At 44.1% G+C, this 24831-nt stretch overlaps 1 protein-coding gene across 2 annotated transcripts in view; it reads right to left on the reverse strand.

Annotated features, from left to right (window-relative positions):
- SH2D4B (SH2 domain containing 4B) overlaps nucleotides 1–23998 on the reverse strand; it is a 78042-nt gene extending 54044 nt beyond the window's left edge. The window contains exons 1-3 of one of the 2 annotated variants that reach the window (XM_035137662.2): nucleotides 23194–23998; nucleotides 4752–4911; nucleotides 3582–3729 (exon numbers count right to left, since the gene is read on the reverse strand). In XM_035137662.2, coding sequence (XP_034993553.2) covers nucleotides 3582–3729; nucleotides 4752–4911; nucleotides 23194–23365 — 480 coding nt within the window. In that variant the 5' untranslated portion in view covers nucleotides 23366–23998. Of the gene's footprint in view, nucleotides 1–3581; nucleotides 3730–4751; nucleotides 5122–23193 lie in introns of those variants that run through there. The other variant, XR_009557634.1, reaches the window with a different exon arrangement.
- Nucleotides 23999–24831: the final 833 nt, after the last annotated feature.

The raw sequence follows: 24831 nt of genomic DNA on the forward strand, positions 1-24831 counted from the left end.
AGGTGCATCTGATCTCATCTATATATATATAAATGTAAAAAGGGCATGTGGGTGTGTTTCCACTTTTCTTCGAAACCACTTGACCGATAGCATTCAAATTTGCACACGACGTCCCATGCTACTGTGAGAGGAAGCATATACTGTTTGCGTAGACAGATGTCACACCTGCGCAAGGTCAAACCCCCCCCCCAAACCCCGTGTTTGGGGGGGGTTTGACCTTGAACACACAACTCACCCAAAAGTGCATGCTGGGGAAAAGAAGCCAGAAGACGTTGCAAAACATCACCCTCTAGTGGTGGCTACACTGGCACTGCAGCTTGAAAACCTTCCCTCTCCACAGCACCTCGGCTCACATTTACAGACTAGGCCGAACTAGGCCAAATGGAGGTGGGGACTCGCATGGGTGGGTGTTGGGGGGAGGAGGGGACGGAATAGGTCATGGATCGGGACAGGGTGGGGGGAATCACAGTGATGGACCGGGGGTGGGGGGGGAGGCAGAATAGGTCATGGGTCAGGACAGGGTGGGGGGAAATCACAGGGATGAGCCACAGCAACGCGTGGCTGGGCCAGCTAGTCTCTTTATAATTTTAGATGACTAACTGCATCCTTCTTGGCATTTGAAGGAGAGACCTGACTGCTGCTGCTATTAATTCCCCCCCCTTTTTGAAGGGGGAGTTCATGATTTGTTTTAATAGTTATGTTATTTTACAAATAACCTATTTGCTTGTTGTAAACCACCTGGAGGTTTGCACAAAGGGCAGTGAACAGATTATCTTTAAAAATCGGCACTTTGTACCAGCTTTATCTCAAAGGGCAAATCCACTGATTCGTAAAGTAACCAGACCTGACCTCAATCATTTGTACTCTGGTCAATTCCTGCTAAAGGGGGAGCAGGGCAGGGAGTAGAAATCCTAGAGAAAAATAATTTTTAAAAACCACTTAAATTTATTTTTTATTTTTTTTCAAATTCTGCTGTAGTTTTCTTTGTCTGAATCATGTATAGAAGAAGCCAAACAAACAAGTCTGCACATGGACATTTGAAACTGGGGGTTGCAAAATACCAGGAAGGCTAATGACCCCCAGAGAGGAGGGGTAGTTTATTTGATTCAGAAGCTGTACTAATGTTAGTGGAGGTGGCATTTGACTCATTCACTTTAGCAGCCAAGGAAGCTGTTGTGAGGTTTTCTGCTGAACCTCTTACCCCTTATCCGTATGGACCACTACATATGAAATGTTTCCACCCATTGCGCTTGTGAAAAGTGCCGTTTGATTCTAGCACACAGGCTGAGCAGCTGTTTTTGAGGGCAGATGGGTCAGCCAAGGTGAAGAGGCTTTTGCACTTTAGGGGGCAGAGGTGTATTATAACTGCTCATTAAAACTGGAGTACAGTCTTAACAAAGCCTCTCATATTGGGAGAAAACGCTGCTATTTGCTCCCTTACAAAAGAAAAAAGAAAAAGAAAGTTGCAGACCACCTAATTTCATGAAGCACAGGAAGACTAATTGTGAATCTGCTAAAAAAAAAGTTGGGCACAAGGGAACAGATAAAGAAACTGTTGTTCTGCATATGTCTTCCACCAACCAGACTCCGGTTTTTTATTTGTAGGAAACAGGAGAAAAATGGCTTCCATCTACTCCTAGGGTTGCTAGGTTGCAACCTTGGACCTCTAAATCTCTAACTTAATTGGGAGATAAGGCACTTGCGGCTTCTCCTGTATGTGTTCCTGCCCCCCGTTTTTGGTTGTTGTTGTTTTTTCCATCCACATCTCATCTCCGCAAGCTATAGCAAGCAGGGCTCTGGTTATATCAAACCACAGGCAGGGTGGAGGAAGAGGGGGTGGGAGAGAATTACTTCAAAGGGGAAAGGAGCAGGAGAAATGCCTGCTTCATCTTCTGGTTGAGTGGCAGATTAAAAAGTTCCAAGGGAAGTCTCCAGGACCCAGGTCCAACCTGGAAGCCCTTCCATTTCCCACATTATCCTTGCAGCCACTTCCTCCCATCTCTGTGCCAAGACCCCCACCTTCTGCCTACAAAATCCACAGCTTTGCTGCAGTAAAGAAGAGCCCAAATCCAAATATTTCAAAAGAAGCTATAGAAAACACACTAAATACAGCCGCCCAGAGTGGCTGGGGAAACTCAGCCAGATGGGTGGGGTATAAATAATAAGATGGTGGTGGTGGTGGTGATGGAGTGAAATGCATTCCTATGGAGCCAACTAGAAAATGCACACAAGTACATTTTTTTCACACACTTCAGATTCAGTAGGAATTGAATAGAATACAAGACATGGAGCACAAACAGCATCAACTTTGGGGGCCCCACCCCCTCAAATATCTTATTGGAGGGGGAGAAGGGATCTCGGTCCCTAAGAATTGGTTCCTATAATAAGAACTTTTTAGGATCTTACAAATCTGGAATTTGTAGGTTCGGGTTCATGCTGCCAATAGTTTTCAATAGTTTTCAAATGACGCCAATATTTCTCTCCACCCCCCCCCCACACACACACATGTAAAAAAGCAACTCAATGTAGGTGGTCTTGCTCAGAAATTGACCAAAAGGAAAATATTTAAGTGCTCTCTTCCCCATTGCCAGTTCTCCTATCAAAACTGCACTTCTGCCATGTGACACCAGTCCTTAACGTGTGTTAATTTTCAATTTCGGACATATCCTGTGCATGAAACTAGATGTGATGTTTGATGCAGGTTTCCCATTTCCTGGAACATTTTGTCAATAGGTCCTATTAGGTAGAGTGAGGCAGCTGCCTCAAGCAGCGAATGAGGAATGGCAGTGAGAGGTTGAAGAACATGCCACATGATCTGTCTGTGTCCACCTAAGCTAGTCTGCTACCCTTGAGTGACTGGATTACACTGTCCAGTCCAGTAATGATGAAAGCCTCAGCTGCCTGTCCAGTCAGCTTCTATACATGAAATGGAGAAGGGTGAACATTTGTCCTTCAACTACAGCAGCGAAATGTATTGGGTCACCTCTGGTCACCATCACTGGGTGGCTGCTACTGGCAGGGGCAAAAAACTTTGGGAAGTGTCCAGTGGTGGAGCTTCATGCTCTGTCACCGGGGGCGGAGAGCAGGTGCACTGCCCCCAGTGACATGGCGCGCATTCTGGGGGCGGGGGCGCATTCTGAGGGCGGGGCACGCCATGTGCAATGACGTGGCACACGTTTTAGGGGCGGGGCACGTCATGCGCAGTGGCGGGGCGCGTGTTTTGGGGTGGGAGGGCACCGCGCGCAGGGGCGGGGCACACGTTTTGGGGGCGGGGTGGGCAGCGGCGATGGTGCTCCTGGGATCACGTCGCTCGGGGAGCAGCAGCACCCCCCGACTGCCCCTATCTTCCTACGCCCCTGGAAGTGTCAAAGGTAAATCTGGGGGGAAATAAGGTGGAGAATATTACATAGGGCTGCTCTTTTCAGCTACCACAGATCCTAAGGGCCAGCTCCATTTGTACATATCATCTCAAAGAGAGCCTTCACCATGAGTGAAAATGCCGTGATATTCCGAGAGAGTCTTGCCATCCCAGGAAGATCAATGGCAGAATGCAAACATATAAGTTAAGGGAGTCATCAAACCTTTAATTCCTCCTGGATTTTCTCCTCCATCATTTTGGCTGCTTTGCGATCTTCTGTCTCTATCTTCCACTTCTCTGCCACTATTCGAGCTTTCTCCTTCGCCATAGCATCTCGAAACTTCTTTGTGATTTCTGCTTCTTTTTGCTTCCTTTAAAAAGGGAGCAGGTAGGCAAGTAAAAAAAAAAAGAGAGTAAAAACAGCAAAGAGGATTGTGACTCCTTAAAAGCTCACAGGTTTCTTTGGGGGTATACAAGGGATTAGGAAACACTTACTTAGTGTGGGCCACATCTTTACCTCCCCACCCACCTGTCAAAGTTGGCCTGCAGGATGGACAGAGATAATGACCAAGCAAGACTGAATTACACACTCATGAACTGATGTGCATGCAGGGAGTTTAGTCCTGCTTTCCAGCTGCAGGATCCAGCCACATCTCTGCCTGCCCCACATATGACATCTGCTATGGGCCCAATGGGAAGACCTAGTGGCCCAAATTTGGCCTGCAGGCTAGAGATTCTCCAACATAAGCTTTTGCAGACTGTTTATAATTCCTCCCCCCCCTCTATACCAACCAAGGATAGCATTTCACTCCCAATAGGTTGCCTGTTGTGTCATAGGAGTGGGAGCAGGATCTCAGCCTGCAATTCAGAGCAAGATCTCACTGAGACTGGTAATTACTGGCAATCTTTCAAACAACCACCCTACTGTCTGAGAGACAAAACCTCAGAACTGAAGACTAAAGCTCCATGGATTCAGAAGATTCCCAGCAACAATGGAAACACAGAGGTCCATGTGTTTACAAGCTCTTCATCCATATTGAGGTCTTGGTGGATATCAAAGCTCATGGAAAAAAGTGGAAAAGATTCCTGATTAAAGCAAGAGGCATAATATTCTTAAGCATTTTTAAATCTTAAATGCAAATTGATTAGGTTTTATGACTTTGTTTGTTGGTTGGGTTTTTGTTTTTGTTTAGCACTAATGTCACATCTGACCCAACCAAAGTGGGTTATTTATAACAAGAGCAAAGATGGATATACTTGATATTTTGGATTAAAAATTGAAAACGGGTTTGAAATGAAAGCATTGCCCTATACTTTGAGGGGACAGCGTTCTAGAAATGTGAGCCTCCTTATCCCACTGACATGAGTAACTTTGGTTTTGCGAAATGCTCACCATAATTCTTCTGCTTCCTTCTGGGCTTGCTGCCTGGCTCTTTCTGCAATAAGTTCCTCTGTAAGCTGCTCATAAGGCTTGTCTCCAGGAGCTTCTCCCATAATCCAAACCCAGACCTCGCCATCAGTCCCGCAGAGCCACTGCACTCGTTTGTCATTACCTGCAACAGCCATCAAAATACACAACAAAAGGGCTTTGTGACAAGGGAATGATGTTCTCAGAGTCAATAACACACAGTCGGCACAAGGATCAAAATACAAATCATGGACCTAAGCACATGAGCTGTTCCACAGAAGTGAAGCCAAACTTAATATGTTACACCAACCTTGTGCTTATTTGTGGCAACACTCTGGGTGAGCATCAGGACCAGCAACTAACCTCCTGGGAGCTAAGCTGCAGGCCTCAATTTCTGAGCCATCGCTTCTCTTTTGGTAGAAAGAAAGAAAGAAAGAAAGAAAGAAAGAAAGAAAGAAAGAAAGAAAGAAAGCGGCAGACTCCAATCAGCTTCACCAGTTTGTTTTACTTACCTCCTTGCCTTTCCCTGCTCCCATATAAACTTCCTTTTCCTGCTATCACACTTGGTTTTGTGCAACAAAGCAGTTTACTGCTGACTTCATAATGCTGGCTGTTGATGACTCAAGATGACATTACAATACATCACCAGAGGTCAAAAATATAATCTTTTGAGATGTGAAATCTTTCTGTAAATGCAGAACTGTGTGAAGGAGGCTACCCATAACCTTTCCCCGAGAAAGGTTGCTTTCTGCTGCTCCAGAGAAGCAGACACGGAGCAATGAATTCAAACTACAAGAAAGAAGATTCCACCTAAACATTAGGAAGAACTTCCTGACAGTAAGAGCTGTTCGGCAGTGGAATTTGCTGCCAAGGAGTGTGGTGGAGTCTCCTTCTTTGGAGGTCTTTAAGCAGAGGCTTGACGGCCATATGTCAGGAATGCTTTGATGGTGTTTCCTGCTTGGCAGGGGGTTGGACTGGATGACCCTTGTGGTCTCTTCCAACTCTATGATTCTATTCTATTCTAAGATGTATGCACAGGCTACCCAGAAAGAACAAGACACACCAAACCTATCAAACAGAATTGTGTTAGAAGTTAAAATTACGTTTTGAGTTCTTGAGCAAGAACCATGTGATATGAATATAGATATACAATATAAACCTCAAATGATCCCAACAGTTCCCACAGCTGTGGTCATTAATGTTATGGAGTCAATCTTGTCTGAAAAACATACTTAGGCCTCTTACATGGAAACTGCTTCCTTGCCCAGATATGTGCAGAAATTAATTGATTTTATTTTATTTAGAAAGCGTGAGACAATGGCACTGCACATGTGTAATGGCACACTTTACTAAATAAGTGTGGCACAAGTTCTATTTGGATGGAAACAGCAAGGTTAAAAGTTGCAGCCCTATGAAGTGAAAATGTCACCAGCAGCCCCTGAATGGTCAGAACTGAATGAAAAAAGAAAAATTAAACAGAAATCTCATAAAAAGCAGGGTGGCCAGCAGGCGGGGGGTAGTTGATAGCAGCTCCTACTTTGAAGAAACAGAAAGGCTACCAAATCAAAAGGTTAATATAATTGTATAAATAAAAAATGAAGGGATGTTTCCATACATATTAAAAAAGGCAGTGAAAAGAAAGAAAAAAAGTTGTTCAATTTAAGTCAAGCCAGAGAAAAATGCTAAAAGTCCCAAAGCAGATAGACAGAAAATAATATCTAGGTGTGGGGAAAGAAATGTGTGTGAGAGGGAGGGGAAACATGGGGAAATACTGTCTAATAACTGTTTGAAACCATATCAATAACTAGGGGCATGCAATGGCCACAAAAATGATTTGTACAGTATTTGTAGATCAGTATTTGTAGATCAGGGTGCTTGAGAAAGTTTGAGAGCTGTCTGGTGCCTTCCTGTTTGAGACCAAATTAGATCTGTTTAACACAAAACTCTCCCCGCCCACATTCACTTATAATAGGGAATTAAAAAAACTACTAAAACTCCCCACACACATACACACATTTTTTTTACAGAAGTGAATGAAAATCGCAGGCATACAACCCCCTCCAGAGTGGATTAAGCCTGCCAAATCATACGCAGACACATTCCAGGAGTTTTGTGCAAGAAACCTTTGAAGTTTGATGTTTAATTGTTATTATTTTTGATACCTGTGTCTTGTTTTCTGCCAGAAATGGACGCATGATCAGCCCTGTTGAAAGGATGAAGCCTGCCAAATTTCAGAATTATAAGTACAGTGATTCTTCTTCATGGACATACTTTTTTTGGGGGGGGGGTTACAATAGAAATCATAGGGTGGCCAGGATACTGAAGTAATTAGTATAGATCCCAAAGAAATTATGAAGTGGGGAAAATATTACCCACCTACCTGGCACCCAGAAAAAGACCCTGTGACCACAAAGTTTGTTGGTATGATGGGCTTCTACCCTCCCCCTGGGATTTTTGGGGATATAGCCTCTTCTCCCAGGGAGAGAGACATCTGCCCATTGACCTTCAGAGGGAAAGGGTGGTGGTAGGGGGGGGGAAACAGAATAGATCAGTGTGAAAAACAAAGACTTTTAAATATTTTGCTTAACATCTCTCCCACAAATTACCGTGGGTCGAGTGCCATGGGATCATTAACTGAGATTAAAACCTAGACAAAAGATTCCCTGCATCTTTCCACCACTTAAGTTCAGGGTGTTTTGCTATCAGCTTCATTTTGCTATTACTGTATTTCATTTTATTTTAATGCTGTGATAGCTTGGGAAATGCTGGGGGGGGGAGGTGTGGGGTTGAGGGCACCTGACTTCACAGAGTAACTTGAGGCTTTAGGGAACCCCTTATCTGACTCAGAAAATTTTGTTAAACAGTGTCCAACTCAGGTATGTGGAAACCTCATCCATTTCACTCTTATCTGCCTCATAATTCAGGAAGTAAATGAAGTTCACGCACACCCCTACCAGGAACCAAGTAGAGGGGTTCATACGGTAAAGTGACAAGAAGCAGAAGCAGTATAAATATAACATCAAAAAATGGGAGAAATTCACAAGTCAGCAAAGTATAAGCAAAGTTGTTTATGTGTCTCCCTAAAGGCAGGAACAATAGGGCAAAGACAGTGATAACAGTGCGCTTTTTTGTGGAAACCAATTTTAAAACTCCACACGGACATGGAGTATAATGTTTTCATAGACAGGAAACAATATGTCATAACAACAAACCTGTATCCCGAAGAATCGCTTGTGAGTGGTTTTAGATATATTAGAACCAAAATGATTTAAGAATGCAACGAGCAGAAAATCAGAAAACTGTTTTAACCTTGCTCATCAAACAAATGAATGCAGATGCATTTATTTGTGTGAGAATGTTGCATTTCGACCTAGAATAATTAAAGTAATCCCAGGAATATTCCATCAGCCATGAAGAGAGGAGGCGTTTTATTCTCATTATTCACTACTGTGATGTGAATGATGGATGGTAAGAGGCAACACTTCAATTCACAGTTCATTCTCTTGTGTTAATAGACACTATGTAAAACACTGCTTATGGCTAAGCAAGGTCTTTAGTCTCTCCTTCTCCCCATTACTATAGCAGATAAGTGTACAGCAACTATCAACAAACCAGTGGTTTTCAACCAGTGTGACTTGAATGACTGGCAGAGTTGGATATTTCTCAGCCGCATGCAGTGGTGGACCTACATTTGGGGGGCCTTGAAGCTTGAACTGTCATGGGGGCCCCTTTGCAACCAGCAACAAAGTCTGAGTAACCACTGTTATCTTCTTCAATGGGGCTGTTCCATGACAGATCACCACACCTTTCCAACATTTGTGCTACTGACTCTCAAACTTTGGGACAGCTTTCTGTAAATTCAGGACTCTCCCTGGAATATATGGGCATGTGGAGGGTCTGAGCTTCATTAGTTTCATAGCAGATCTGCCCTTGCCCACTTGTATGCATGTGACTGCTGGCCTTCTGCAGTGCACTCTTCTGTACAGGACCCACACATCCAGACTTAAATACTGTAGAGGTCTTTCTAGCTGAGAACGTAGCACTGCAGCAAACACAAACTCAAGAGTGGGAGCAGAAACAGTTTTCTCCCTTTGCATGCGCATACCCAGCGAGGGGCAAGGGGGCACCTGCCCCCCAAAGCAAAAAAAATTACCTTATTTTACGAACCCTAACCTGCACTTTTCCCCTCCGAAAACTGAAGGGGAAAAGTCGCTGCGGGTTATGGAAATTGGGCTGTTTTCGCCCCCTCCGCGGCTGCAGCCAGCGACAGGAACGTGGGAGGAGGGAGGAGCAGCCTGAGCTGGGGGGCGGCGGACAGGAGCTCCATCCTTCCTTCCCCCCTCTTTCTTTCTTCCTTTTTCTCTCCCTCCCTCCCTCCCTCCCTCCTCTCTCTCACCCCTCCCTCCCTCCCTCCCTCCCTCCCTTCCTTCCTTCCCTCCCTCCTTCCTTCCCTCTCTCTTCCCCTCCCTTGCCCCCCCCCTAGATTTGATCCTGGGTACACCCCTGTCCCTTTGCCTTAGATCCAAGAACGGGCATCACTTTTACAAGGAGAAACATTTCTTTTCCACCCAGAGTGTCATTGTTCCCTGAATAATGAAATTCAGGCCAGGAATCTCCTTAAAAACAAGTTAAGACAAATCTCAATAAATAGGTCATCTGTAGGCAGTCTGGTACCCTTCGGTTGACTGAAAAATATCCTATTTCCCCTGATATTTGGAGCAGTGGGGGGCAGGACAGATAGTTAACAAGTCCACCTGCGGCTATTTTGGAGAGTTCACTCATCTCTGGCCCTTTGGCTTCACCTGTGCTGAGCAAGCCAGGACCCCTAAGAATTGTTCGGATTACATCCTCAACGCATATCATTCTAGGCTGCATCCGTGTGGTAAGTACACAGCACATTCTCTTTTTGCAGCACCAGTGACTACCATGGCAGCCTTCCAGGAGGCAGGAGGCTGTGACTAATATAACATTGAAAATGTATACTCACTATTGCTCGTAAACACAAGCAGCGCTAGCACTAGAACCATAATATTTGCTTGTCCCTTTCCAGTGCCTTCTATGACAGATAAATAGAAACCACTTCTGGCTGAACTTCACAGCAATGAACTCGGGAAACAAGGCCTTAGAGAGCAATACGGAGCTTAGGACTCTGGCCTATAAGAATCATTAGTCTCCAATGAGCTGCACTGCCAGTCTAATATATGCCATGGTCTGGAGTGGCTGTTCCCAGCCTCATGCTCGCAAAAGGCCAACAAAACTAAAAGAAAAAAGAAGTTTCAGAACATTAGGGAGGGGGAGCAGAGGAAGAACCTTCCACAATGCACCAGGCAGTAATAATTTTATGAAGAAGACCCTCTGACCTGGAAAACTATGACCTAAATAGAAAACAATTTCATGGCAATAATGCTTGCCTACAACATCATTCATGGAGAGTGCTACCCACCCACCCCTAAAAAACTAAGTTAGCATCCCTATTTACAGGCCCCTGTGATTAATTGAAGGCACTTTTCACACTGTCTCAGAGTTTTCATTATCACCATCTACTCACTTCTATCCATCGGTGACAGAAAAGGGGTAGGGAAGAGAGCTTTGGAATGGAAGGGATCTGAGAGTTTCCCTTCTGAGCCACTGACATGTTTCTCTCCCCCTTCCTTTTGTGAGGGAAGATCAGCGTACCTGCCAACTTTTTCCATCCCAAATCCAGGACACCCAAACCCCATCTGGTCTGCTTGTCTGATAGCAATCTGAGGGCTCATCCATAATTGCCCTTGTCCTTGAAAAAAAGCAGGTGTCCCACAAGTTCTAGCATGGGTAAGAGCAGTTTTGACCTTGCCCCGCTGCTTTCCTCCAGAAAACCCACTCTTTAACTGTAAATTGGAGCAAACATCAATCCAGAGAAAACCCAATCAATGTTTTGCTCCAATTCAGTGGTAAAGAGTGGGTTTCCTCAATGGAGCAATGGCAAGTCTGGATAAACTTTCAGAGTCCCCTGGCACCTAAGAACCTGGCTCCAAGATTCCCTGTGATAACCTGTAATACAGTTTTGGGGATCCATCAATAATGGCTACCGGAATTAAGATGCCACATACCAATATTATATTCACACATTTTTAACAAACCTAAGAACATATGTAAGAAAATCTGTCTCCAGCCCCAGCAGAAGTCAGGCAGGTACAGAAAGATCTACATCTCTCATCTGAGGCCTCAAGTCATTTGCATTCATGCTGCTAATTAAAAGCCATTTAAAATAACTGGGGCTGCAGTTGATGGGATATTGCTAGAATCAGCTCATTGCATGCAGGCTCATTTATCATTGTTTTTAGCAATTATGGCATCCTTGACAATTCCCAATTGTTCGTCATCTCCACAGCCTTTTGAAATTGATTCATTTTTGTGTGGAAAGTCCATTGCAAACCCAAATGGATATCAAATCTCAGAGAAATACCATTAGTTAGACAAGGGTTGCAGCACACTCAGCCAAACGAAATATTCAGGTACTTCAGTCACTCCATTGTGTGGCAGATTAATTGCTAATTAAATTATCGTTTTAGTGGATCATTGCCTTGGAACCTTAGTGACATCGAGGTACTTCCAAACCCTGCTTGCCGCAGACTACAATTTCCTGTTTAATTAAAAAATATAAGATAAACGCCTGCTGTGGCACAGTCCAGATTTCTACCATTTTATCTTGTGTGGTGTGTGTATTAGCATTTGGCAGTTCATACACAGCTATGGCTCTCACCATCCTGGACTCTCATTCAGAAACACGGGATTCTATTTTGGCTGCCATGGCAACCAAGGTTCTTAACAAGCTGGAGGCCCATTGGGTAGTTGGAAGTACCATCAAGTGGTTGGCTATAACTGGCTACATCCCTTTCCAGCTGGCTTTGACCCAGATTTTCCTGCTTCCTTTGCCTGATCCTCATACTGTTCAACTGTACTCCACCTCTGTAGCCATGCTGGAAGAGAAGGGCTGGCTTTGTGACATCAGCTGCCATTGAACCAATCTCCTCTGCTCTCTCTCTCAGAACGATTTATCCTATCCCTAAGTATTACGCTTTATGAGGCATGCAATTCAGATTTGAACTGAAGGTGGAGATTTGTGCAATAGCTGCTGATGTCACAAAGACCCTGGGCTAAAGCAAGAGGACCAGTCCTGTCCCTGTGCAGTGCCCCTACACAGGGGAAGCAATCGGGGTCCTCCTAAGAGAAAGATCGTAAGTTCCTCAAATAAAGCTTAGTACTTCCCTCCTTAGCTACCAAGGGAATTCAGGAGGGAAGCTTGAGACACACCATTGTAGAGATGTGGGGCAAGCATCATCTATTAAAAATAATGTATTTTCATCACTTTTCTGAAGTCAAAGCGTTATTTGGCTATTGTGTGTTTATTTGAACTGCTTGTTTATTGATCCCTTACAGTGGTTGGCAACGTTTTCCGGCCGTGGGCCGGACATGGGCCCACGTGCTGGAAATGGCTTCTACAGCTGCGCAGATGTGATTTCCAGCATCTGCGCAGGCACAGGTGCCATTTCCGGCGCCGCTCGGCAAGTCCCCGTGCCGCACTGCACCGGTTTAGCTCAGTGACTGGGTGACTCGTGGGCCAGATAAACAGCCTCTGTGGGCCGTATCCAGCCCATGGGCCAGAGGTTGCCAATGTATGCCTTAGGCTTAGGTCATGCATCCCCAGGGCTCAGGACAGGTTATTTGAAACAAACAAATCACCAGACCTTACATTTAGAAAGTTGTGTTCACATCCTTGCTGCTTAAACGATTTCATACTTATTTGTTTCCTTTCTGCTATATTCTGCTGCAGCTGTTCTGCACATTTCAAATATGCTCCATCAGCATTCAGTGATCCACCATAGACCTAATCATTCTTCTTTGTAGTTTTTCAGACAAGCTTTTGAAGGCTTGTTTTCCCTCCCTCCCTCCCTCCTTCTCTCCCACCACGTATTTTGAAGCCTAGTGCATCCTAACGTATTGAATGGTTTAGCACAGGAGATGGGCAATGAAAGTAACTACCACTTACATTTTTTATCAATGCTCAGTGTTGATGAATTGTCACACCTTCTGATATGGATTTGTCAAATCTGCAGGATAAATATTATTCCGTTTCATAATCAATGGACTAATAATGCCCTTATAAAAGCCGCATTGGAGCACATGATTAGAGCATAATTTGAGCTCTTCACCCACATTTCTGGGCTTAGATGTAGGATGTTATCATGATGACTATTTTAAAGAAATATTCCATGATACCTGCTATGGCCACACTAGCTTTGCACCATTTTGCCTTGTTTCCATGCCTCTGTTTTCTCACTGTAGCTTATTTATTATCTTCCCCCCTGCTTCCTACATGCACTGGTACATACAGTATTGTTAATAATTGTAGGTGCTGTTCTCCATTTTCAGTTATCACAAATGCAAAGAATTGATGGGCAGCTTTGAATTAAAAAAACAAAAAACTCTCACTCTCCAGTAAGCTCAAGCCGAGACACCATAGGCAAAGATAGTCCCTCCTTATCTGAGTGCTGTGAAACAAGCCTTCATCCTGCCTGCTGCTCTAAGAAGAAGCAGTGCCCCTGCTAGCCACTTATATGCCCTCTACCATAAACCAAGTTCATGAGAATTGCTGCTGAGATGACACATTCTCACTGCTGAGTAGCTGCTACTGGCATGGTAAGCCTATGCTGCTCACGTGACCTTTGATTAGCTGAGTGATGGTGATGATGATAATAATAATAATAATAATTTGTTATTATTTCTACTCCACCCATCTGGCTGGGCTGGGTTTCCCCAGCCACTCTGGGCGGCTTTCAACAGAACATTAAAAACAGAATAAAAATTCAAACATTAAAAACTTCCCTAAACAGGGCTGCCTTCAGATGTCTTCTAAAAATCGGATAGTTGTTTACTTCCTTGATAACTGATGGGAGGGTGGCCACCACTACCGAGAAGACCCTCTGCCTGGTTCCCTGTAACCTCACTTCTCACAGTGAGGGAACTGCCAGAAGGAGACCTCAGTGTCCGGGCAGAATGATGGGGGTGGAGACGGTCCTTCAGGTATACTCCTTCAGTTGCTTCATCATACTGGGAAAGGGAGGGGAAGCAGCACAGCAGGCAGGTTAGTGTGGTGCAAACACACTGGCAGCAGCACCAGATTGGATCTGCTGGTGCATTTGCACCATGCCAACCTCACTACTGTGTTGCTCCCCATCCCAGTGTGCTGCAGCGACTCAGGCAGACAGAGAGAGATCAGGTGAGCAGGTTAGCTCCACCATACCATCCACTGTTACAGATGAGGTATTTCCTCTGTGAAGGCGCAAAATCTGTTAGTTGAGACTTCCAGACCTGCACATCTGATGTTCTCATCACCACCTGTAGTTTCTTTTTTCAGTAGCAGGACACACTTTATGGTTTTAAGGTCCAGGTATGGAGTCAATCAGAAGTTGCAATGGTGCCATTCCATGTGGTCTGCTACCCTCACCAACCATACTGATCTCTTTCTTTCCATCCTGAAAACATTGCACGACTGACCATTATTTTACTTCACTGTTGATAGTGTAATATTTATTGCCAATTTTGCACCTTGCCCAGGTTGTATCCATCCCAGTTATACTAGTGAGAAGTCATATGTTTTTCTCATTTGTCCTTGCTGAAAATTCAGTCAGTTTTCACTCATGACTCAAAATGCCTTTCTTATTCTTATAAAACTGGCTGATAACTCTTGCTCAGCCTCTAGTTCATTAAAGCCTGTAAAAAAAATATATTCTTTCAATAGGAATCATTTATGAATACTTGCAAAATCATCCAATTAGAGTCTCTGGAACTTTGGGAGTTAGGGTTGCTAGGTGACTTGTATTTTAAAAGGCATATCTTAGGGCCAATTCATTTTTATTTTCCCTGTTGGGGAACCTATTTCTGAGTACAAAGTACACACAGCATTATTGATGAATGGTTCAGCTCACACATGTATAAATCATTGCCTTTTCTGGCAAACTCCCTGCAAGCAGTGCCCCATTAAGGGCCTGGGTCCTGCTTACAAGCATTTCCCAGCAAATATTGCAGATAACAGACATGCATGCCATCAGCATGTTTGGCAATAGGTTCCAAAATAAAATATGAAATGGCACTACAGTGTGTTGGCCTCACTGATTTACAGAGTCTAATCGATGTCAATTAACTCCAAATTAATGCAGGCACAGAATGATAACCATATGCCTGCATTGACTTCTTGGTCCTCTGTTTTAATAGATAGCACAGAAACATTAAGAAAATACCCAGCCTAATAATATAATTTTGCTTTCTACCACCACCACCACTCAATGTCAAAGACACAAAAACTTGCTCCAAGCATTTAAAACAACAACAGTTGCAGACCCTCCAAGTCTCCCTATTTTCCAGGTTCAGTCCTGGATTTACAGAGCTCTCCTGGTTTCTGATTTGATCCTGGAATGTCCTGCTTTTCCTTAGGAATTTCCTGTTTTTACTGGGAAAATGTTGGAGGGTATGGAGTTATGTGAGACCCTCCCCCCAAGCCAAGGAGATAAGTAACTACAGTGGACTCTCGGGTTACGTTACCTTCGGGTAACGTAACTTTCGGGTTGTGAACATGGCAAACCCGGAAGTGCATGTGCAGAAGCGCTCTGCGTGCCGGATGCAGAAGCGGCACCTCATGTTGCGGACTTTTCGGGGTACGTAGGGACCCCCGGAACTAATAAAGTTCGTATCCAGAGGGTCCACTGTACACAACTTTTGGAAGACATCTGAAGGCAGCCATGTAAAGGAAAGTTTTTTTTAAAAAAAATGTTTATTGTTTTATTGTGTTTTTATGTATGTTAGAAGTCACCCAGAGTGGCTGGGGCAAGCCAGCCAGATGGGCGGGGTATAAACGGTGTTTATGGAATGGGATGTCCCTATTTTCATTGGAGAAATGTTGGAGGGTACGCAGGTTCTTACGGAAGTCAAGCTGTGGGATAGTCATCACTGCTTTAGACTGCTCTTTAGTGTAGTTGACCAGCTCCACTCCATCCGGAAAAAAACCATTGTGTTTAAATGAGTCTTGGTTTTGTAAGCGTTGCCTAGGGTTTCATTGGCCAATGGGAAGCAACAGGAAAGAAACAGAGAGGGGTGTTTTGTGAGTTTAAAGGGCAAACTTGAGGAGAGGAGGCAACAAGATGGCAGACGGGATAAAGAACTAGAGAGGCAATTGGGAACCGCAATGAAACAGGCAAGTGGAGTGACAGGGGGAAAGCTAACTTACACCAAACGAAGGGTGGGGGAAATAAATGCTATTGAAAGAGCTACCTATAGATATACAGAAGACATGGGGGAGCCAGATGGTGCTAAGAAAGCTAATACCCACACCAGATGGAGGTGGGAAACCAAATGTCACTCACTAAAGAAAAAAAAGCAATGACAAAGAGAACGCCTAACCCCTTCCACAACTCTTATGCTGAAACAATACCACACATTCTCAGCCGACACACAACCAAAGCTCCATGGCTGGAAGTTGGGTCCGTTCAGCACCCTATCTAGTGGCTTTTGCTGCCAGGGGATGCTGAATGTTGGGTTCAGTAAAGCTCAAAGTGTAGCAGTAAAGCTCAAAGTGTAGCAGTAAAGCTCAAAATGTAGCTGGTGGGCAGGTTAGCAACTTCCTCCAAACACCCCCAGTTTAAGCATGTTAACAAAGGTCACAGCCAATGTTCTGTAGCATCAATTGCAGTGGTGCTCACTCTTGAGTAAGTGTGCCTAGTATTGCAGCCTAAGAGAGTTACTCAAAGCTCTCCTCCAACACCTACCCGAAACCATAAAAATAATCCCAAGCTTCATGCATTGTAAGCCTTCTATTCACTGCTGTGTGTTCATGCTGTAACTACCGTTCCTATCTCCTGCCAGCTGCTCCTCCTGGGCTGAGGACTTCAGGGTGAGAGCCCTTGTGGTCTCCCCAAAAGACCTGCCCTCTTGACAAGGTGCAAGAGTCACAGCCCCTGGAAGGAAGGGAAATGAAACAGCCTTGATCAGGAGTCCCAGGTGAACAAGAGCTCTCACTGCCTCTTCAAGTGGGCAGCTCTCCAAGTGATCACCCACTGACAAGGGTGAGGAAAAGGAGCCCAAACTTTGCGAGGGGGTATGCTCAAGAGGGAGAGAGCTGCTCTGCTGCATGAGTTATTGGACGAAACAAATCACATGGGCCTATTTCAGACTGGATTCAGGCCTGGTTCGGGGACAGAGGAAGCCTTGGTTGCCCTAAGGGGTTTTCAAGGAGTATGGTCCAGTGGCTTTTTCCTCCTCCTATTTGGCTTTTGATACCATCGAGACTGGATCATCTCCATGGGCTGGACCTAGTGGTCACAGTGCTGCAGTGTTTCCACTCCCAAAATTTCCAATACGGAGCAGCCCAAAACCAGGATACCATTTTTCAGGGCTATGTGTGAATCATGGGACTCACACGAGATTGTGCCCCCCTCCCCCCCAAAAAAGCTTTTTTTTCAACGCAGTGATCTTGTATGGTGCCCCGAAGTGTGCATTTGGGGGCAGTGTGATTTTTTTTTAAGTGCTTTTCCAGGGTCTTGTGGAACAGCCAGCCACATGAAAGATTCCTCTTTATCCATGTGCTAACTTCTCCAGCAAGTTGTTGTATTTTGTTTAATCTTATCGTTATCATTATTGGACAACCTTTTAAAATAAATTGCTGGAAGGCTGAGTTGAGGATGGTTTTATATAAGTGCTTTTATTGCTGCAGGTTATAAATTCTTGCTAGTTTTAAGTTATGCTTGTCTTTAACAGATGCACTGTTTCAATTATTTGTTTTATTGTACAACAGTTTGGGCATTTTGTGGAGAAGAGGCCAACAAGCTTTATATATAAAAACAGATGAGAGGCTTGGGGAAAGATAGCACTGTCAAGTAGAATATTAGCATCACAGCAGATTTCAAATGAGGGTGAAATGACCCATTTCCTTCTATTACTAATTAGGCTGCTTTAAATGTACATGGTAATTTTTTTCTAATTGGATTCTCCTGACATACTACAAACAACAACACAAAAAATCAGACAAACAACACAAAAAAATCAGACAGACAAAAAAAAAATCCACCATTGTTTCCCACTAAAATTAGTATTTCTGCCTCATATACTATACTAAACTGGACATTGTACTTTGCCTGGAGAGACATGACATATCCACTTAGCCATGGAGCTTTCTATTTATTTATTTCATTAAATATTTCTTTGCTTTTCAGTAGTGGTCAATTCTCTGTGCAGATTGTCACTTACAAGCTGATAGGCAGAAGAGACAAATGCCACAACTTATTCCAGAATGATAAGTGGCTCCTAAGGCAAAATATTTCAATGGAAACATTGTTTGAAAATGGTGCCACCGTGACCGCAGTGGAAAAGTTGTACGGTTGAAAGATGGTCTCTTAGACAGGCTCCACCTTCCGCATAATCAAAAGGGACAGAGCCAGATGCTATTGAATTTTCCAGAACAGCAGGTTTCCCCCCTCATCAGTAAAGGTGCTTTGATCATCCTGGAAGGCAGTCTTATCACCATTCAGGGTCAGATTTTTTTAGAAGAAGAAGAAAAAAACCCTGCAGATTTGTCATTCTATAATTGATGAAGGAAGGCATTATATAATTAACACAAATGCTTTGTTGACAAAAGACGTGGGTGGTTAATAAATGGCATGTTCAGGCTATTATCTGGATTTTTCTATTTTAGGACAAGCCCCCTAGTCAGTAACAATCAAATGGTATATAAGGAACCTTAGTGTAAGGCTCACGCTCAGTGATTTTAGAGTAGTTGTTTCATGTCCCAGATAGCTCAGTGGGTTAGAGCCTGGTGCTGATAACACCAAGGTTGCAGGTTCGATTCCCGTACAGGACAGCTGCATATTCCTGCATTGCAGGGGGTTGGACTAGATGATCCTCAGGGTCCCTTCCAACTCTATGATTCTATGTATGGTAGGTATGTGGCTGAGACGCGGGTGCTGCTAGTTCAGCCTGCATGCTGGGAACAGGACAGAGGCTGCACCTGTGGTTTTGATCAATGATCTTCACTTAGAAATCCCTAAGGGGAAATGATATGGCCCTATTGATCCTACTTTTTCTCTCAGCAACCTTTGATCACAGGCTATAGACACCTGCCAAACTTGTTCTTCTCATCTTTGTCAGGGAGGCCCCAGGGAGGGGTAATGGACAATACCCCTTTGTGGGTGCCCTAAAGTGGAGGTCCTTGGAAGCAGAGATCTCTTCTAGCCTCCTACTCTGAGTAAATGGAAAAGTGATACAGCTTCGCGAGATCATGTTGAAGAGTAACTCCCATATTGTGCGCCAAGATACACTTAACTGTGTGCTGGGAGAAAGAGAAAAAGAAAGAAAATAATTTTAAGCTCTCTTGAGCCCAAGGTACTCACTTGTGAAAGAGATTTCCTACTCCATCTCTGTATGGTTTAACCAGTCTGCGGACATTAGCGCACGCTTTTTAAGTATACCCAGTGTGGAGCAAAGAAAGGGCAGGGGTGGTTTTCTGGTTTATTTAGAATCTGTGGAAGTTGTTTTTGCTGTTATGAACAAAACCAAGCTCCCATTCATAACATCTAAAACTATCCTGACAGCTATGCAAAGAGCTGATGGAGGCAGAAGCCCAAGCTAAGGCACATCTGTTACTACGAGTCTTGTTTAATCGTTTAGCTCTTAAGTAAAAGAAGCAAGATTTATGCACAACAAGGGAGCCCAGCATTAGACAGAAAAAATAATCCTGTTTCTACACAAGTGCCTAACTACCAGCCCTACTTTGGGTCTTGAATCGAGAACCTTTCGGTTCAAGGCTGGGATTACGCAGGTCTCAGATCCTTCTACAGACACAGAAGGGAATCGTGTGTGAGCTTAAGCCCCTGTGATTGACAGGCAAGATTAAGACTCTGAATTAACCAAAGGTAGGTACTGTATGAACCTCTGGCCACCAGACAAATTGGTCCTAATTTGCCCTGTGAGGCCATTTTTGCCAAGCCATGTTCACCTGCCCCCCAACTTGACATCGTGTAATTTCAGGAGTGGGGCTGTTCAGTATAGTTGATTTAATTCACACTGAAATGAAAATGTGTGCGTATTAATGAAGGCTTAAAATGGAAAGTGGCTAAATATGTATTTCCCAAGCTTATGATCTGAGATGAGAGGTGTGTGCTGAAGAAACACCACAATATCATAGGGCATAGAGAGACCTGCCACCTTCTATGGAAAGACTTTTCTAGTGGAATTTTGCAGTAAAGTATTGCTTCTCCATTTGAAGTAAGAATCCTCCTTTCAGAGGGCAAGGGAGAGAGAGATTAAAAATTTCAGATTCACATGGTGTCATGTACAGGCTAGGGTTGCAATCCCTGGCACACTCGGTTGGAGATATATATATCCACATAAGCATTGCGGGTCCTACTTCTCGCTAAAGAAGCATCGAATGATGGTTTAAGAAAGAAAGCTATGGAAGATCCTGGTTCAAGACTCACCCGGGACAAAAACTCATTCTCAGCCTTATTAGAGATCCCTACCACCGTCACAGATCACAGCTCCCAGGGTTCCAAGCAAGGCATATATGTGTTTCTGAAATGGGCTGAAATCTGGGTGTCAGGTGGTGATAGCTCCATCGGCAGAGCCTGAGTCTTAATCTCAGGATTGTGGGTTCGAGCCCCACATTGGGCAATAAGATTTGTGCATTGCAAGGGGATGGACTGGATGGCCCTTGTGGTCCCTTCCAACTCTACAATTCTAGGATTGTATGGCTCTAGACATATAGAAGCCCTAGGAGGCAAGTGAAAATCAAAGGGCTTAGCCACACCTCCGTTTGCCCTGCCGCTTTCCCTCGTGGAAACCGGATCTTTAGCGCTGAATCGGAACAAATGGCAATCAGGTTTTCTGCACTTGACGCTTGTTCTGATTTAGTGCCAAGGAGCAAGTTTTTTCGGAGGGTATCGGCAAAGCCATTTGAACCCGTGCTTCCCAGGCATGGGGCAAACGGGAGTGTGCAGGAGCCCAAAGTTTTGTCTGGGGTGTCACATGCAAGTAAGCTGCGTCCAGAAAACATTGAAAAATGTGCACCAGCCCTGTGAGATTCCTAAAACTCTAGGTAATTTGAGATATTTTTAATTAAGCTTTCTATTTCTACAGCTCATCTTTGAGGGGCGTACATAGTTCTCTCCAGCCCCCTTTTCACCCTCACAACAAAGGTAAGTTAGTCACCAAGTGAAAGTTACACAGCTTAGTGTGGCTTTGAGCCAGGGTCTCCCCAGTCTGAATCCCAACACTCTAACCACTACAGAACACTGTCTGGCATAGGGCTTTCTGTGGAACACAGGGCTGTGAGACTCCTTCTCACCATGCAAGCTGTAGTGCCAATTCAAAGTCACCCATGTAATTTTTTCAGCTCACCCTACTGGCATAACCTTGGTCTCCATTGTACTCCAACTCAGTTCAGAATCGATCAGGCTGCCTTTGTTCCCATTTCAGGTCAAAAACATTGTCCTTCTCTTTTATGAAGGATGGAAACAACTTTCGACAGTCACTCTGGCCCAATTCCACCACCCCCCCCCCAATTGTAGCTAAAGACACAGGCAAGTCATTTGGAAGGAGCAAAGTGTCATAAAACATTGAGCATAGGTGAGGCGCCTGCATGCAGAGATAGAAAGACAGTATAAAGTTTCCTGTGATCGTTTTCTCCTCTTTTTCATCATTCTTTGTAAACCAGAAAATTAATTACCCGGAAAACAATTCTGTGCACTAAAAAGCAGAATAGGTTTAATGTATAATTTATATATGGAAATGCAGCTGTCAAAACTGTGACAAATTACTATATAAAAATGTTGCAGTTACATTTTTCGGTGTTAGTGTGCATTATGTTCATCTTCTGCGCAAGATAATCTTCATCCTCTTAATGTTGTTTTGGCGCACAGAGCTGAGCTGCATTCTGAACCCCCTACTCCCAACAAGCGACAGATCAATCAAACCGAACAGGCTTTTATTTGCACATGGGAGGGAACTGCAAGAATGCTCTTGAAGGTCTCCCGAAGAGATACCCTTCACACCTTGTTTAAAAACAGTTGGAATTAGACAAGCGAATCAGAGAGAATAAAGTCTTGGGCACTTCAATTCATATGTTGTGCCTGCAAAAGACCTCTGGCTGACCTGTGTCTATGCTTCTGATCCTAGATGACTATAGCACACAATTATTTCATAGTCTTTGCTTTGTTTACAGGAAAAACTATATAAATAAAATAATAATAATAATAATTTTAAATTATTTATACCTCGCCCATCTGGCTGGGTTTCCCCAGCCACCATGACATACCCTGGCGTACAACATTTCTCCAATGAAAATAGGGATGTCCTATTCCATAATAATAATTTTATTATTTATATGCCACTCATCTGACTGGGTTGCCCCAGCTACTCTGGGAGGCTTCCAACTTATATAAAAGCATTAAATGTTATTTTAAAAAACAAAAAAAACCTTCCCTTTACAGGGCTGCCCTCAGGTGTCTTCAAAAGCTTGTATAGTTACTTATCTCCTTGACTCGGGGGCTGAATAACTCCATACTGCCCAACATTTCTCCAATGAAAATAGGGATGCCCTAAGGAAAAGTGAGACATTCAGGATCAAATCAGAAACTGGGGCAGCTTCTGTAAATCCAGGACTGTCCCTGGAAAATAGACACTTGGAGGGTGTGCCATGAATTAATGCAGGCATAGGCAAACTCGGCCCTCCAGATGTTTTGAGACTACAATTCCCATCACCTCTGACCACTGATCCTGTGAGCTAGGGATGATGGGAGTTGCAGTCCCAAGACATCTGGAGGGCCGAGTTTGCCTATGCCTGAATAAATGTATAGTCATCTCCTCATGAGGCATTCAGAGGGCAATTTGGAGAGGGAGGGTATTGCTCACCCCCCACTCTAGCGCATTCACACCCCAGTAGGAGGACTGGTGGTGCCAGTAGGCCCTACATTTCTGGCCTGCTCATTTTACACACTGTTAAGCATTTTACAGAAGCAATGAGTCTATGGATTAGGTGTGCAAGTTGAAAGGCGCAAATCACCACGCATAAAGAGAAACAAAGAGTCGTGCTTAATCCATAGAGGAGAAAATTTTCAGAGCTGACTTAATCCCCTTTCATTTCAATGCGACTGAAGTACAACTAACGTATTCTGCACTGGAGCCATTGTGACTCGTTGGGCAGAGTTCTAAGCCTGAACTTGGACCGCCTAGGTTCAAGACCAATACACCTGGCAGTTGCCTAGGTTAGGTCTCTGTTTCCATCTTCTTGGGATTTCCTTCACAGGGCAACTGCCAGAGCAGACAATATGAGGAATACACAGACATGGAGACATTCAACTCCCCACAGAAATGACTGGTGGTCAGAAAAGCTGTCAAATCTTACTCTGCTTGAGTCTCACTGTCCTTTGCAGCACAGCCGAGTCTTCCTCTCTCTCCCTCCATCGCCTGACCTGTTCTTCCCTCATCTTGTAGAAGAGGACATGCTTCTGTTCTTCGTTCAGTTCGGCCAGTAGCTCCGGATCGATGTACATATCCCGCAAAATTTGCTGCAGCATGGCAAGCCGGTCAATAAAGCAATGCGTGTACGGTGACCAGGTGGAAAAAACCAAAATTATAAACCGAAGGGGAAAATACCCTGTCCAGGCCAGCCAACGTGGCGCCTTTAGCACTTCCTCAAAAACAACTTGAAATGAAAGTGCTGGCCCTTCCTGAGAGGGATTGGATTCTCTTTCATGCTCCGATCGCTTTCCGTTAATCGCCACAATAATAATAGCTTGTGTCACCTATCAACAGGTGTCCAATGGGGGCGGGGGAGATGCAACAGGAGATTGGCAGAGCAAAGGCATACAAACAAGGATGAGCCACTTGGATGGTATTAAAAAACTCCCAAAAAGGGGAAAGAGGATAACTCCTGACAGCTGCCACTAAAATACCTGGAAACAGTTCAGTATTTTACAAAACTGATCCGATTATGGCATGGTGTCCCAGGTTTCCTGCTTCTCATTCTCACGGTGGTGTGTTCCCCTTGGTGTAGTGCTGATGTAGTGCGGGGGATTTGTGCCTCGGGTTTATTTTTAAATCTATGATGTCATGGTTAAAAGTAACAACTACACCGGTGATATCTATGTCATTCCAGCGCCTTTTGGGAACTGATCCCTTCCGATAAAAGGCAACACACGTTTGCACATTATCTCTAGCGCTGCTTACTCTCCCCGGTCGCTGGAGCACACACCACCACCTGGCTCTGTCTAGGGTCATATTTACTTACTGCCAACAGACATGGTGATTCAGCACTAATGGATCAAAAAGTTTTTTTTTTCCTTTTCAAACTTGCAGAAAGGAATGGAAGAGCAGCCTAAAACTGTCAGGAGGAAAACTTGCAAGGCAGCTAATTAATATTAATTAAGCCAAAGTCTGGCCTTGGCAGTTCAAGCACACTGCGTTAACCCTCCTGCCATCGGTGTGTTTTCCATTCTGTGGTGGGAAGATAGAGATGAGATTGCTTTTTAAGCAAATGTTGACCTTTTGCTGTTTACTGGCATTTTCCTGCTCTCCGTGAAATACTATTGTTAGCTCCTCGGGGTTTCTATTACAATAATTTATATGCAACTAATCATAGCCCCGTCCAGCCTCTAAGGTCCAAGATGTGTAATAATAGATTTTAAAGCATAATAAACGATGGTAAAATTCTGTTAAAATCCCATTTAAAACAGCTAAATGCATAACAAAACTGCCAACCAGCTGAACTCAGGCCACCAAAAGGCCATGGAGATGTTAATAGTCTAACAAGATGCTCGGGCTTCTTTGAATTATTCAGATATCATCAAAATAGTTTTGTAAGACATCTACTCATTTCCCCCCCTTGCTTTTTAGGAAAGATAACTATTTTTTTGGGATCATCAGAATGTAAGAGTCCTGCTGGATTAGAGCAAAAGGTCAAGCAGGATGCTAAGGGAAGGCAGTCTCTCTGGAACATCGAAAGAACCATTAATTCAAAAGGCTACATGACCTTAACATTAGC

Source organism: Zootoca vivipara, chromosome 5 (genome assembly GCF_963506605.1).
Source record: "Zootoca vivipara chromosome 5, rZooViv1.1, whole genome shotgun sequence".
In the NCBI taxonomy this organism is placed as follows: Eukaryota; Metazoa; Chordata; class Lepidosauria; order Squamata; family Lacertidae; genus Zootoca; species Zootoca vivipara.